The sequence below is a fragment of the Budorcas taxicolor genome, chromosome 3, assembly GCF_023091745.1.
Source record: "Budorcas taxicolor isolate Tak-1 chromosome 3, Takin1.1, whole genome shotgun sequence".
NCBI lineage: Eukaryota > Metazoa > Chordata > Mammalia > Artiodactyla > Bovidae > Budorcas > Budorcas taxicolor.
The window spans coordinates 26139540-26153996 of record NC_068912.1 but is presented as its reverse complement, the minus strand read 5'-3'; the positions used below and the strand labels follow the sequence as shown (position 1 = coordinate 26153996).

At 36.5% G+C, this 14457-nt stretch overlaps 1 protein-coding gene across 1 annotated transcript in view; it reads left to right on the top strand.

Annotated features, from left to right (window-relative positions):
• MAN1A2 (mannosidase alpha class 1A member 2) overlaps positions 1-14192 on the top strand; it is a 152093-nt gene extending 137901 nt beyond the window's left edge. Inside the window, exon 13 of the mRNA XM_052637341.1 lies at positions 14060-14192. Coding sequence (XP_052493301.1) covers positions 14060-14192 — 133 coding nt within the window. The remainder of the gene's footprint in view (positions 1-14059) is intronic.
• Positions 14193-14457: the final 265 nt, after the last annotated feature.

Here is a 14457-nt window from a genome sequence, read left to right as displayed (position 1 = left end):
AGTGATTTGCGTATATGCTTAAAATGAAGAGTGATGCTAATCATCTCCATAGGAGCAGTTCATCTCTCTAGTAAATTGTGTTATCAAGGAAAAAGTGGTCTCGTAGTTTTTAAATATTTTTCATCATGTTTAGTGCAATATTCTGAACTGTAAATAACACTGTGGCACCCCTACAGTGCCACTAGTGATGCCGAACATGTTCCTAAGAAGTAAAGTCATTGACATTGCAAGAAAAAATTGAATTGCTTGACATTTACTATAGATTGAGGTCTGTGGCTAGGGTTTCTCACTGCATGATAAATGAATCTGTGTAAGGATGATTGTGGGAAAGAAAAAGAAATTCATGGATTCATCTCTGCAGCTAGATCAGCAGACACAAAAACCTTGCACTTTTTGCAAAATACCTTTTATCTTGCCTTGAAAATGCAGCTTTTTATGTGGATGCAGGATTGCTGTAAGAAAGGCATTCCTATAGACTAGTATAATTTGAGGGAAAAAAAATGAGTATAAGACAAAGCAAAAGGAAGGTGAAGGATCTGAAGCTGGAGGATTTAATGCCAATAAAGGATGGTTTGCTAAATTTTAGAAAGAGATTTTGGCTTTAAAAAATGTCAAGATAACAAGAGAAGCAGCTTCTGCCGACCAAGAGGCAGCAGATGAGTTCCCAGACACCACTGAGAAAATCATTGAGGAGAAAGAATATCTGGCTAAACAGGTTTTTAATGCAAACAAAAGAGCCCTATTCTAGGAGGAAAAAATGCCACAGAGGTCCTTTATTAGTAAAGAAGACAAGTAAGCACCAGGATTTAAGGCAGGAAGAGATAGCTCTACTGTTAACTGCTAACTCTGCTATTTTGTGCAAATGCAGTTGGGTTGATCAGAACTGCCTTGATGTACAAAGCTCTTGTACTCTTGAGCCTTGAAGGAAAAAGAAAAACAGCATCTTTTGGTTGCACAATAAGAAGGCCTGGAGGAGAACCCTTTTCTGAATTTGTTTCATCGTTGCTTTGTCCCTGAAGTCAGAAAGTACCTTGCCAATAAGAGACTGCTTTTTAGAATTCTTTCATTATTGGTCAATGACCCTGGCCACCTAGAACCCCAGAGTTCACCACCAAAGGCATCAAAGTGGTCTACTTGCCTCCAAACACAACGTCTCTAAGTCAGCCTCTAGATTAGGGGGTCATACAGATGTTTTAGACTCATTACACAGGGTACTTATATAAAAGACTTAATACTGTGAATGAGAACCCCAGTAGAGACATCATGAATGGAAGGATTACAGCCTTGAAGATGCCATCATTGTTAAAGAAAAGCCATGAAAGCCATCAAGCCCAAAACAGTAAATCCTTGCTGGAGAAAACTGTCCAGATGTTAGGCATGACTTCACAGGATCTACAACAGAGCCAGTCAAGGAAATCATGAGAGAAATTGTGGATATGGGGGAAAAAAATTAAAAAAGACGTGAGGGGTTTCAAGATATGGATCTTGCAGAAATTTAAGAGCTATTAGACATCACACCAGAAGAATTAACAGAAGATGAGCCCTTCCAAACCAGTGGCAGATGATGTGGAAGAAGTAGTTCCGGGAAACAAATTGACCCTAGAGTACCTCGTAGGAGGGTTCTGATTATTTAAAACAGCTTTTGAATTCTTTTATGACATGGGCCTTCTATGATATGAGTAATTGGTACCACATAGAAACATTTTTAGAGAAATGCAAAAGGAAAAAAGTCAGAATTTATGCTGTATTTCCATAAAGCTATACTGAGTACCTGCCTTCCTTTCCACCTCTGAGATGTCAAGACCAACCTCTCCTCTTCCTCTTCATCCTCAGCCTACTCAGCATGAGGATAATGAGGATGGAGACCTTTATGATGATCCACTTCCACTTAATGAATAGATCATCATGCTGTTTAGTTACTAAACCTACCTGTATGTGCATGTGCTTGTCTCTGTGAAAACCTAATAACTATACAGCAAGAACTGTATGGAATGAGATGTTCTTATGTCATCGTCATCATCATTTAAGTATTCTTCGTGTGGAACATTATGTGCAAGACTTGTACTACCTTCCCACCAACAGTCCACAGGGGTTTCTTTTTCTTCCCATCTTCACCAGCACTTGTTATTTCTTGCCTTTTTGGTAAGTCATTGAAACAGGTGTGAGGTGATACCTCATTGTGGTTTTGGTTTGCATTTTCCTAATGATTAATAATGTTGAGCATCTTTGCATATATAACTATTGGCCATTTCTGTGTATTTTTGGGAAAATATCTACTCAATTCCTTTGCCTGTTTTTAATTGGGTTATTTAGTTTTTAGCTATTGAGGTGTATTTTTTATATATTTTGGGTGTTAACTCCTGCCAGATACATGACTTGCAATTATCTTCTCCCATTCTGTAGGTTGCCTTTTCATTTTTTGGAGTCTTTTGCGCTGCAGAAGCTTTTTAATTTGATATAGTTAGACTTATTTTTGCCTTTGTTGCTTGTGCTTTTGGTGTCATATCCAAAAAATTCATTGCCAAGACCCCTGTCAAGAAGCAGTTTCTCTTTTTTCTTTTAGGCATCTTATAGTTTCAAATCTTAAGTAGTAGTTTTTAATTGTATCACTTTATCATTTCTAACTAATTTTTAAAGCATTCCTGATTTCCTATGTAAAATTTCAAATTGTCCCCTTATTCTCTCATTTTCTGTTACTTTAATTTTCACCATAGCATCTATATTCTAGTATAGTATAAAATTTCCCTAGGGATATAAGAATATATGCCTTAGAATATGAACTGACAAGGACGGTGTTTTTGTGTATTTTAGTTATTGTTGTATCCCCAGCATCAATGGTGAAGTCATATATACTTGTTTCAGTATTAAATATTTGTGGGATAAAGCATTGGAATTATTTGATTCCAAGAGAGCGAGAGCGGAAAAACAGCAATTTTATAAGATTTTGCCAAAATGGGAGTGGGAAGAAGAGACTAATAGACCTATTTTATTTCCTGCTTGAGACTCAGTGTGTGAATTCAGTTAGTGCTAGATAATATAGCTAATAATAAGTCAAGAAACTGATAAAGCAAAAAAAAGAAGGCAAGATGTGAAAAGTGAGAGAATCAAGAAAGTTGACCTGTTTTCAGTAGAGAGTCACAGATTCAGATGCCAAGATGAGGGAGAAAAGCAGAAACAGTACAAACTAAGTGGTGTTACAAGTCACAAAAATTGGTAAACCTAGGGCAGTGGTTCTTAAACTTGAGCATGCATCACAGTCACTTGGAAAGCTACTTAAAACACAGATCCTGGACTCCCTCGCCAGAGTTGCTGATTAGCAGGTTAGAGTGGAGTCTGAGAATCTGCATTTGTAACAAGTTACCAGGTGACACTGATGCTGCCGTCTGGAGGATCACACTTCGGGAACCACTGATATCTGTGACTCAGGAAACCACTTAATGGAAGCAATTAGGGATCAAGGAATTACCTATCCTGACAAGGAATAGCTAGTATACCGTGAGGTCAGGTGAGCAAATCATTGCTCAAGTGTTATATTTATGTAGTCCAGTCTCCTGAAGTGGTATACTGAAGGACCACAGCCATGGTCTCCACATTTTTTAATCCCTCTTAGGACTTAACCTGGGGCTTCCCAGGTGGTGCTAGTGGTAAATAACCTGCTTGCCAGTCCAGGAGACATAAGAGATGCAGGTTTGATCCCTGAGTTGGGAAGATTCCCTGGAGAAGGAAATAACAACCCACTCCAGAATTCTTGCCTGGAGAATCCCATGGACAGAGAAGCATGGCAGGCTACAGTCCATAGGGTCGCAGAGGGTCAGACATGACTGAAGTGACTAAGCATGCAGGACTTACGATGTCAGTGCAATCTAAATAATAGACGCTAAGGGACACACACACACACAATGGATTTCACTTCACTGCTTAATATGAGTATTTTTTCAGTTTCCAAACTGTATTTTGAAATGTCCTTGCCAGTTTTCTTTTCCTGCAGTAGAGGGAGCTACAACTCAAATTGTACTTATGTAGCAGTAACAAACACATAATAAGATTATTTTTCTTTTCCATCAATCTTTTTTTTTAACTTTAAAAATTGGCTTTATTGAAGTATTCTAAGTGTACAGTTCATTTTATTTTGGCAAGTATATAAGCCTGAGTAACTACAACCACAGGTAATATGGAACATTTCTGTCCTCATCTTCCAGTGAGTCCCTGAACACATAGCTGCTTTGTGTCACTGTAGGTTGCTTATTCTGGAATTTCATATAATTGCAATCATGCATTATGCACTTATCTTTGTTTGACATTCTTTTTAGCATAAATTTTTTTTTTAGATCAATTGGTGTTGCATGCATCAGTATATTCCTTTCTGTCGCTAAGTATTCTGTTATATGGCTGGCTAACCACATTTTATTTATTTATTCACTTACTGGTGGTCCGTTAATCATATACTTTTGAAAGGAATCTAGAAAAAAGGAATTATGTTTGACTGCATATAAGTGTCTTAATCTTAGTTTTTTCTATCTAGAAATGTTTTATTCTTTCCTTAAAACTAATTAATGTCATCTATTTTGCTACTATCAAATAATTTGCTATTAAGTAAAATTCTAAAAATCTTGGTGCTTCTTAGAGCAGAGATGACAGAGAGTTAAAGTTCGTGGCAACAATCTTCTCAAAACTCCAGTAAATATTGTTGACTGAAGTTTGTCCTAAGTTTGTTTTGGTTTAAAAAAACAAACAAACTCTAGTGAGACTTCTGTTTCTCCCTTCACAAGCAATTTTTTAAAAAATTAAATTAATTTATTAATTTTTGGTTGGCTGGGTCTTTGTTGCTCCATGTGGGCTTTCTCTGGTTGTGGAGCACAGGCTTCTCATTGCAGTGGCTTCCCTTGTTGCAGAGTATAGGCTCTAGGTACACGGGCTTCCGTAGATAGGCCATGTGGGCTCTAGCCACGTTCCAGCTTCAGTAGTTGCAGCACGCAGGCTCAGTAGTTCTGACTCTCAGGCCCTAGGTCACACAGGCTCCAGGAGTTCTGGTGCAGGGCCTCAGTAGTTATGGTGAGAGTTAGTTGCTTCATGACATGGAATCTTCCTGGACCAGGAGTTCAACCCTTACTCTCTGCATTGGCAGACAGATTGCTATCCACTGTACCATTAGGAAGTCCTGCAAGCATTTTTACTGAGTATGTTTTTCTTGATACTTAGCTAAGTTGAATAATTAGATGCTTTTTCTAGGGGACTATTTTAGTAATACTTGAATAGAGTAATAGCTTTGTGATAAGGAGATTACAGAATGTTAATGGTAATATCTAGAAAGGGAATGTGTATGGTTTTCACTGTAAAATTCTTTCCAAATTTCTGTAGGTTTGAAAGTTTTATAATATTGAGGTGGGAGGAGGGAAAAGATAGTAAATTGTTATCCAGAAGCCAGATATTGTTGCTGATATTGTTGTCATTTCCTGTAGTAGTTTCAGTTAATTCTTTTTATAGCTAGTTATCTTCCTTTGCCTGTAAAGTTATTCTCCATATACATAAATGAATGTATAGTTAGCCAGCTATCAGACTATTAAAATTGTCTTTGAAGTAGGTTCAAAGACAGTTTTGATAGTGGTTTTGTCAACAAAGCATCAAGAGTAGTATTCAAGTTTGTTATCAGAAGTGTCTTAGTAATTTATTTGTGAGAGAGGAAGAATCAATGAGATAGATTATTGGGGTGAGAATTCTTACACAGGAAAAATAGTGCAAGAGGGAAGATTGAAAAAACAAAGCCACTATTCTCTTCCATTTATCTTTTATAAACTTATCTGTAACTGTATCTTAAAGTTAGCTTTCTAACATGAGAGAACTATTTTTCCAGCTAGATGAGAAAAGTAGCTTTAAATCTCCTGTTTTCTGCTATTCTCTGCTCACTTAACCCTTGAAAGCTGATTTATAAACTGAATCAAGTCAAAAGTATTTATTAAGTAGCTGTACTCTCAGAATTGTGCTATTTGAGAATTAAATATATGAAACATACACTATACGCATGAGCTTACAATCTGGTTAAGAAATCTCTTACTTCTGGTCATGGACAAACTCAGTAAAAGTATAAAATGTGTGTGTGTGCGTGTGCACGAATAGTGCTCAAGAGAATATAAATGTTTTGGAAATTCAGAGAAAGGAACTTTGGTGTGAGCTGGAGTAGTCATGACAAAAGATTGAAATGATGGTAAGTAATGCATAAGGTATTAATAAGTGAGGTAAAGCAGAACGTCATTTCATGGATCCAGCTTGAGAAAATAAATGCTACCTTTCTTTAAAAATACAGGAAGAATACTAGCCTGACTAAAGAATATTCACTAGAAGTAATGGAAGCTAAGATTCTAGAATCAAAATTAGGGAGGCAAGAATATGGATGAATGCTGAGGACATTATATAAAGTGAAATAAACCAGTCACAAAAAGACAAATACTGTTATGATTCCACTTACCTGAAATATCCATAATAAGTTTCATAGAAAAAGAAAGTAGAAGATGGAGAGGAGGACAAGAGAAGTTGTTGTTTAAAGGGTATAGAGTTTCAGTTTTGCAAGATGAAAAAGTTTTGGAGCTCTGTTTCACATAATGTGAATATACATAATACTACTGAACTTAAAAATGGTTAAGATGGTAAATTTTATGTTGTGTGTTTTTACACCAATGAAAAATTAGAGAATCAGTGGCATGCTACCAAGGGAACTTTAAAAAAAAAGCCAAAGCATCTGTACTTTTAACTGCATTCCCTATAGCTTACCCTGGAATGTAATGAAAGGAAAACAGATATGACAGAGAGAGGCCCAAAAGGAGAAAGGTAACTTGTTATTTTAAATGATTGCAATTATCCAAAGAAATTACACACCAAGGTACTACTACAAATATGATTTTGTAATCAGTATTAATGTTCTTTCGGGAATGGTGGAGAGAAGCCCAACAGAATAGATATATAATTTTAAAGAAGGGAAAAGTTGGATTGAGAAAAATGAAGATAGATGAACTTAATGTCCATTTTCACAAAATTCTAGAAGGTCATGGTATGAAGTCTTTAGAGAAGAATCAGTGATCATGAAGAGCATGAACTGCAGCATGCCAGGCTTCCCTGTCTTTCACTATCTCCCGAAGTTTGCTTAAGCTCATGTCCATTGAGTCAGTGATGCCATCCAACCATCTCATCCTCTGTCACCGCCTTCTCTTCTTGCCCTCAATCTTTCCAGCATCAGGGTCTTTTCCAGTGAGTCACCTCTTCACATCAGGTGGCCAAAGTATTGGAGCTTCAGCTTCAGCATCAATATTCAGGGTTGATTTCCTTTAGGATTGACTGGTTTGATCTCCTTGCTGTCCAAGGAACTCTCAAGAGTCTTCTCCAGCACCATAGTTCGAAAGCATTAACTCTTCGGCCCTCAGCCTTGTATATTATGGTCCAGCTCTCACATCCATACATACATGACTACTGGAAAAACCAAAAATCCACATTTGACTATATGGACCTTTGTCAGCAAAGTGATGTCTCTGCTTTTTAATACACTGTCTAGGTTTCTCGTAGCTACTCTTCCAAGGAGCAAGTGTCTTTTAATTTCATGCCTGCAGTCACCGTCCGCAGTAATTTTGAAGCCCGAGAAAATGAAATCTGACACTTTCCACATTTTCCCCATCTGTTTGCCATGAAGTGATAGGACCAGATGCCATGATCATAGTTTTTGAATGTTGAGTTTTAAGCTAGCTTTTTCACTCTCCTCTTTCACTTTCATAAAGAGGCTCTTAGTTCCTCTTCACTTTCTGCCATTAAAGTTGTATCATCTGCATGTCTGAGATTGTTGATATTTCTCCCAGCAATCTTGATTGCAGCTTGTGATTCATTCAGCCCATCATTTCACATGATGTACTCTACATATAAGTTAAATAAGCAGGATGATAGTATACAGCCTAGACGTCCTCCTTTACCAGTTTTGAAGCAGTCTGTTTTTCCATGTCCAGTTCTAAGTGTTGCTTCTTGTCCTGCATACAGGTTTCTCAGGAGGCTGGTAATATGGTCTGGTATTCTCATCTCATTAAGAATATTCCACAGTTTGTTGTGATCCACCCAATCAAAGGCTTTAGCATAGTGAAGCAGAAGTAGATTTTTTTGGGAATTCCCTTGCTTTTTCTGTGATTCTATGTATGTTGGCAATTTTATCTCTGGTTCCTCTGCCTTTTCTAAATCCAGCTTGTGCCTCAGTAGAGGGGAATAATCTACAGCTTTGAATCTACATAACAAATCATAAAAACAAGACCTGAAAGGATCAAACTGTTTCCTAGTAACTTAATGATATTCCTGAACAAAACTTAAGATTTATAGTGATAGAAAACTATCCAGGAACAAACACGGAGGTTATCAATTGAAATTAACTTGGAACTCATAGACATGTTAGAATTAGCAGATAGTATTAAAATAGTTATTATAACAGTATTCTGTGTATTCAAAACATTAAGTATAGATGTGGAAGATGTTAAAACCCAAATCACACTTCCGGAAATGAAAACTACAATGTCTGGATTGGAAAATAAATATACCAAATAGGATTAATAGCACATTAGACATTGCAGGAAAAAAAGGTTAGTGAATTTGAAAACATAGGAATAGAAATCAAAATGAAACAAGAACAACAACAAAAGAAAGAATCTTAGAAAAATGAAAAGAATATTGTGAGCTGTGTAACAACTGCACATGGTTTAAAATATGTGAAAGTGGAGTCTCTGGCAAAGAGGACAGCGGTATGGATGAAAAACTGATCCCAATCTTTTCAAACTTGCTGCAAATACTATACTCGCAGACTAAACTTCAAGGAAAAGGAACATAAAAAATGCTTAATCCAAGGCACATTGTAATCACATTGCTCAAAAATAGTGCTAAAGAAAAAAATCTTAAAAGCAACCAGAGGGTAAAGACAAATTAGCAAAAAGGAATAAATATAACAATGACAGAGTCCTCGTTGAAAGCAAGACTGATATCCCTCATGAACTTAGTTAACTATAAAATAGCTAAACAAGATTTTAGCAAATCAAGTCTAACAACGTATTAAATAGTTAATACATCATGACCCAAGTGGGTTTATTCCAAGTATGGAGGCTTGATTTAACATTTGAAAATCAGTCAGTGAACTGTAAAACAAAAACTATATGCTTACCTCAATAGACAGAAAAATCACTTGACAAAATCCAATATCCATTCCTGATAAAATTCTTAGCAAACAAAAAATAGAAAGGAACTTTCTGAACTTGATAAATGGCATGTATGAAGAATGTATAGTTACATCATACTGAAGAACTAAGATCTTCCTAAGATTAGGAACAAGACAAGGATGTCTGTTCTCTTCACTTCTATTTAGCCTTGTAATGGAGGTTCTATCTGCAGCCAGACAAAAGAAAACACTTTTTTTGTAGAGGACGATTGTCATCTTTGAAAATCCTATGGAGTTTCTCAAAAAGTTACTAGAACTAGTAAGTTAATTTAGCAGGGTTGTGGACAGAAGATTAATATATTAAAATCAATTATATATACTAGCAGTGAGCAATCAAGAAATTGAAACTGAAAAAATTTCCCCTTATAATAGCATATGAAATGATATGAAATTTTAGGGATATCTTGCCAAAACACATTAAAGACCTGTACACTGAAAACTAAAAATCATTGCTAAGAGAAATTAAAGATCTAAATAAATGGAGATATTCACTTTATGGTTCTGAGAATTCAGTATTGTCAACTCTCCCTCAATTATTCTGTAGTACATAATCCCAATCAAAATTCCTGGAGATTCTTTTGGGTAGAAATCAATAAACTGTTTCTAAATTTCATATGGAAATACAAAGAACTTAGAATAACCAAAACAAGTTTCAAAAAAAAGCAAAGTTGAAAGCCTAATACTGCCTGATTTCAAGACTTAACTATAAAGCTATCATTATTAGACCAGTGTGTATTGGTGAAATAGTAATAATTGATGGACAAATATTTGAAACAGGATCTAGGAAGTGGTGGAAAGACATATTTTTGACAAAGGTACAAAGGCAGTGTAATGAGAAACGGGTAGTTTTCTTGACAGCACCATTTGCTATACTTAGTTCATTCTGAATTCATAAGGTAACTGGGGAGGCCATGTGTGTTAATTCTCTTTATCCAAAGGAAAAGTAGTACTTCTATATTTATCACAAGGGGTTAATTAGAGGTTAGAGGAAGTTACCTAAGCTAAACTCACAGTGACAGAGAGATTGGGGTGCTATCTTCCTTGATGTTTATATTTCAGAGGCATGGCTCCCAGGCCTTTTAAGAAAAACATTCCTGGATTGTAACACTGGCAAGAGGTTTATGAAGCTTTAAAAAAAGATTTACATATGTATCAAAGGGACAGTTAGAAGTTTTCTCAAGGCAGTGACCTAAGAAAAGGGAAAAAGAGATAAGGCCTTTTGGCACCCGGAAAAAAATTAATATTTTTTCATTAATATTTAACCAAGATTACCACCTACCTCTGGGCTTTTTGTTATAAGAAATAATCCCAACTGTTTATGTAGTTTCAGTGTTCTCTGACCTATAGGAAAGTCACCCTAAATTATTTGACCCCTAAAGGAGAGGAAGATGAATTTTTCCCAGCCCCTTTGTGTCTGAATATCACAAATGTTCCACTTCCAGTTTATCTTTCAAAAAAAATGGATTTGAATCCACAGTACTGCCATGTTTGTTTCAATGTTTTTTTCTTCCCCACCCTTTCCTACCAGGAAACAACTTTAAGATTTAAGAAGGGCAGAGAGGGACAGATCTTTTGGAGAGATTAATAATTGTATATTTTAATTTATCCTCTTTTAGAATATAATTTCCACTGCATGTCTTCAGTTTATCCATCCTAAGACATTATTTAAACATTAGGAGTATAAATGAAATGGAAGATTTCAGTAAATTATTTTTCAGACAGTCTGAGATTTTCTTGTGAGTTAGTTGTAGTCCTTAATGCAAGCATTTAGGGTTGTAGCATCTATCCACAATACCCTGAACACTGCCCCTGGTAGTTGTGGAAAAGAATAAACAAGTCAGCTAGGCTCATTTGATAGACATAAAGAATTAAGTAAAGAACACAGTAGCTTGGTAGTTGGTTCTTTTTTAGCCTTAGCATTTCTCCATAGACACTTAAATGTTTCTTCTCAGATTTGGTTGACTGTTCTTTCCTGTTTGACTGTAAAACTTTCCTATTTGGTGAATGCTACCGACACTTAGTTGAGATTACTTCTGGTACCATCACCTCCTCTGAAGGTCTTGTCTTTATAGATAAAAAAGACATATGTGAACAGCATTTTATTTTATTTATTTATTTTTTTTGAACAGCATTTTAAAATAGTTCTAAAAAGCAAGCAAGACATCCAGTAAAACCGAGGTACTTAATAGCAGCCTTTTTATATACTTACAGGCCTTTGGCAATGCCGTTTGTCATCTGTTATCTCCAACTTTGAACTGTAGTTATAAAAAATACTTATTAGAGGATCTAGTAGTCTGACAGCTTATTTGAATTAGATTTTTCTCAACTTTCACAGCAAAGATCACACTCTCCGGTTGTTCTGTATTTAAAATCCAAGTTAAAAATCTCTGTCAGTAATAATGTACCATGGCCTTGACATGAGTTGTTTAGCTATTTTACTTTAATTTCAAACATTTATGTTGCTATAAATTTTTAAATATGTATCTATAGTCTACCTCCTGCTGTCTAGGGCCTATTTGATTGTCCAATTAGTTCGTTCAAACCCAGAGGTTAAGGTCCAGAGGAATCCTCTGGAGGCTTGGCATGAAAGTTGTATTGATTTCCTAGAGCTGCAGTAACAAATCACCACAAACTTGGTGGCATTACAGAAGTTTTTCTCTCACAGCTCTGCAGGTCAGAAGTCTGAAATAATTTTCCTCTGAAGGTATTCCTTGGATGGTGGGAGCTTAACTTGACTCTTTGCCTCTGCCTTCACATGATTTTCATGTCTCTGGGTCCAGATCACTCACTCTCCTTTCCCTTGTACAGATAGAAGCCATTGGTTTTAGGGCCCACACTAAATCAAGGATGGGTTCCTCTTCAGATTCTTGACTAATTATATACCAGAGACCCTATTTCCAAATAAAGTGACATTCTGAGGCACCAGATGGACATGAGTTGAGGAATAAGGGGGCTCCTCAACCCACTACAGTTTTATTAAGATTGTTTCATGATTGTTTAAAAATAAAATACCACTTTCTGTTATCTAAAGCTTTTTGTGTATTTACATAAGGTACTTCTATAGCACTTTCCAATGTAAAGAAATAATTTTACAAGAAACTGCATTTTCTCTCTATTCCTTAAACCTACTCCTCTCCCAAGAAGTGTTACAATTAGAGGGAGCCTGCTACATTAGCCCACATTTAGCCAAAAGACGTGAAACTGCACAGAACATAGCTTTCCTAGACATGTTTGCACCCAGAACACAGAGAGCTTGTGCTTCTCATCTCCATACAGTAAGCAGACCCAGCAGTCTCTCTTGCTGTGTCCATCCAAGCCTTTTTCAGTTCCAGCTTCTCTGCCTGTTACCTGGTGAGTAAGTCAGTCAAGCAGATCTCAAGGTGTGGGATCAAAGAGGGAAACTAGAGGCCCTGTTACTCTCCTTTCCAGCTGTACCAGTTGATAAGCAGCCTCCATTTACCGCAGTGCTGTATGGTTTTACTCTCTCGTCAAGAACTGTAACAGTAAAATGAAAAGATGTTAATGTGCCTATTTTTAAAATAAAGAAAGTTTAGCTAAAATACTGTAAAAGAAATCTTCACCAAAGCCTTAAGTAAAGCCCAGCTACTTACTGCTAAGATCAAGAGTTATAACCCAGATTGCCAACTCTGTATAGTTGTTTTATGCTCACTTTGATAACCCCCTAATAGAATTCATATTGGAATTTGCCCAATTATAATATATAATGTGATATACATATAATGTTTTTACCTATAACAGTAAGAATTGTTGTGTAAACTGTTTTAAATTTCTAAGTTACCCCTGTGCCCTGCAGTGTTCATGGAGAGGTGTAAATATAAACAATGCTATTACCTATTAAGAGAGACTAATAAATGATTAACCCTCCTGTAAATCCATAATGTTTCTAGAAATTTTTTTTGAACAGTTTGTAATATCTGCTCCAAGAACTATAAAAACTAATGTATTAGGAGTATATAAAGTCATTGCTATGTCCAAATAATATGCTTCACTTACTTTCTTTAGTGTTTATTAATCTGGGTTTGATCCCTGGGCTGGGAAGATACCTTGGAGAAAGGAGTGGCAACCCACTCCAATATCCTTGCCTAGGAAATCCCATGGACGAAGGAGTCTGTCAGGCTGCAGTCCATGAGGTCCCAAAGAGTCGGACAAGACTGAGCAACTAACACACACACACACATTAATTTGAAGTTATGTTGTGATCTCTGTAAGCTGCCAAAACATATGATTGATAGTACATCTGAATTTTAAAAGAATGTCTCTAAAAAACCATGGATTTGGTTTGTTTTATGCCATTTTACAGCATTATTGTTTTATGTGCTTCAGACAGGTATGTGGAATTTGCTTTTTAACTGCCTTCTTTCAGAGGTCTAGTTGTTCATCTTACTGAATTTTATTAGGCATTTTTCTGGAATACATTGCTTTTCTGTTTTTAATCATTTGAATGACTGAGGTTCATTTTCTGGTGTGTTTTTCATCAAAGTGAAAGTGAAAGTGAAGTCTCTCAGTCGTGTCCGACTCTTTGCGACGCCATGGATGGTAACCTACAGGGCTCCGTGGTCCATGGGATTTTCCAGCGAAGAATACTGGAGTGGGCTGCCATTTCCTTCTCCAGGGGGATCTTCCCAACCCAGGGATCGAACCCGGGTCTCCTGCATTGCAGACAGACGCTTTACCGTCTAAGCCACTAGGGAAGCCTGTTTTTCATCAAAGTTGCTCAAAATAGGTTACTGGTGTATTCTCCCATTATAACTGAGATCACCTGATCTTGTTGAATTCTAGTTGAAACTCATTTTTTTTCCTTTAAATTTTCAGGTATTTGTATCTGCTGTTCTCCGGTGATGACCTTTTACCTTTAGACCACTGGGTATTTAATACAGAGGCTCACCCTCTGCCCGTGTTGCATTTAGCCAACACCACACTTTCAAGAAATCCTGCTGTTCGATGAATGCAGCTCCAGAAAGACCATTCTCACCTGTGTTTTGTTTACATGGACCACTACAGAAATTAGTCTGGAGAGGGGCCTTTTGGAAACCTGGACCTCTTAAGTCAACATGGCAGGGTGAAACATGACTATTCCTTGCAAGACTTTTCAACTTGTAGATATTTCAACTTTGAAATGATTCCATTTTATACCTGACCAAAACATATTCTGGTGTATGTAAGACAGAGACCTGATGTGCTTTGATTCTTAATGAGATGGTCACTTGAAA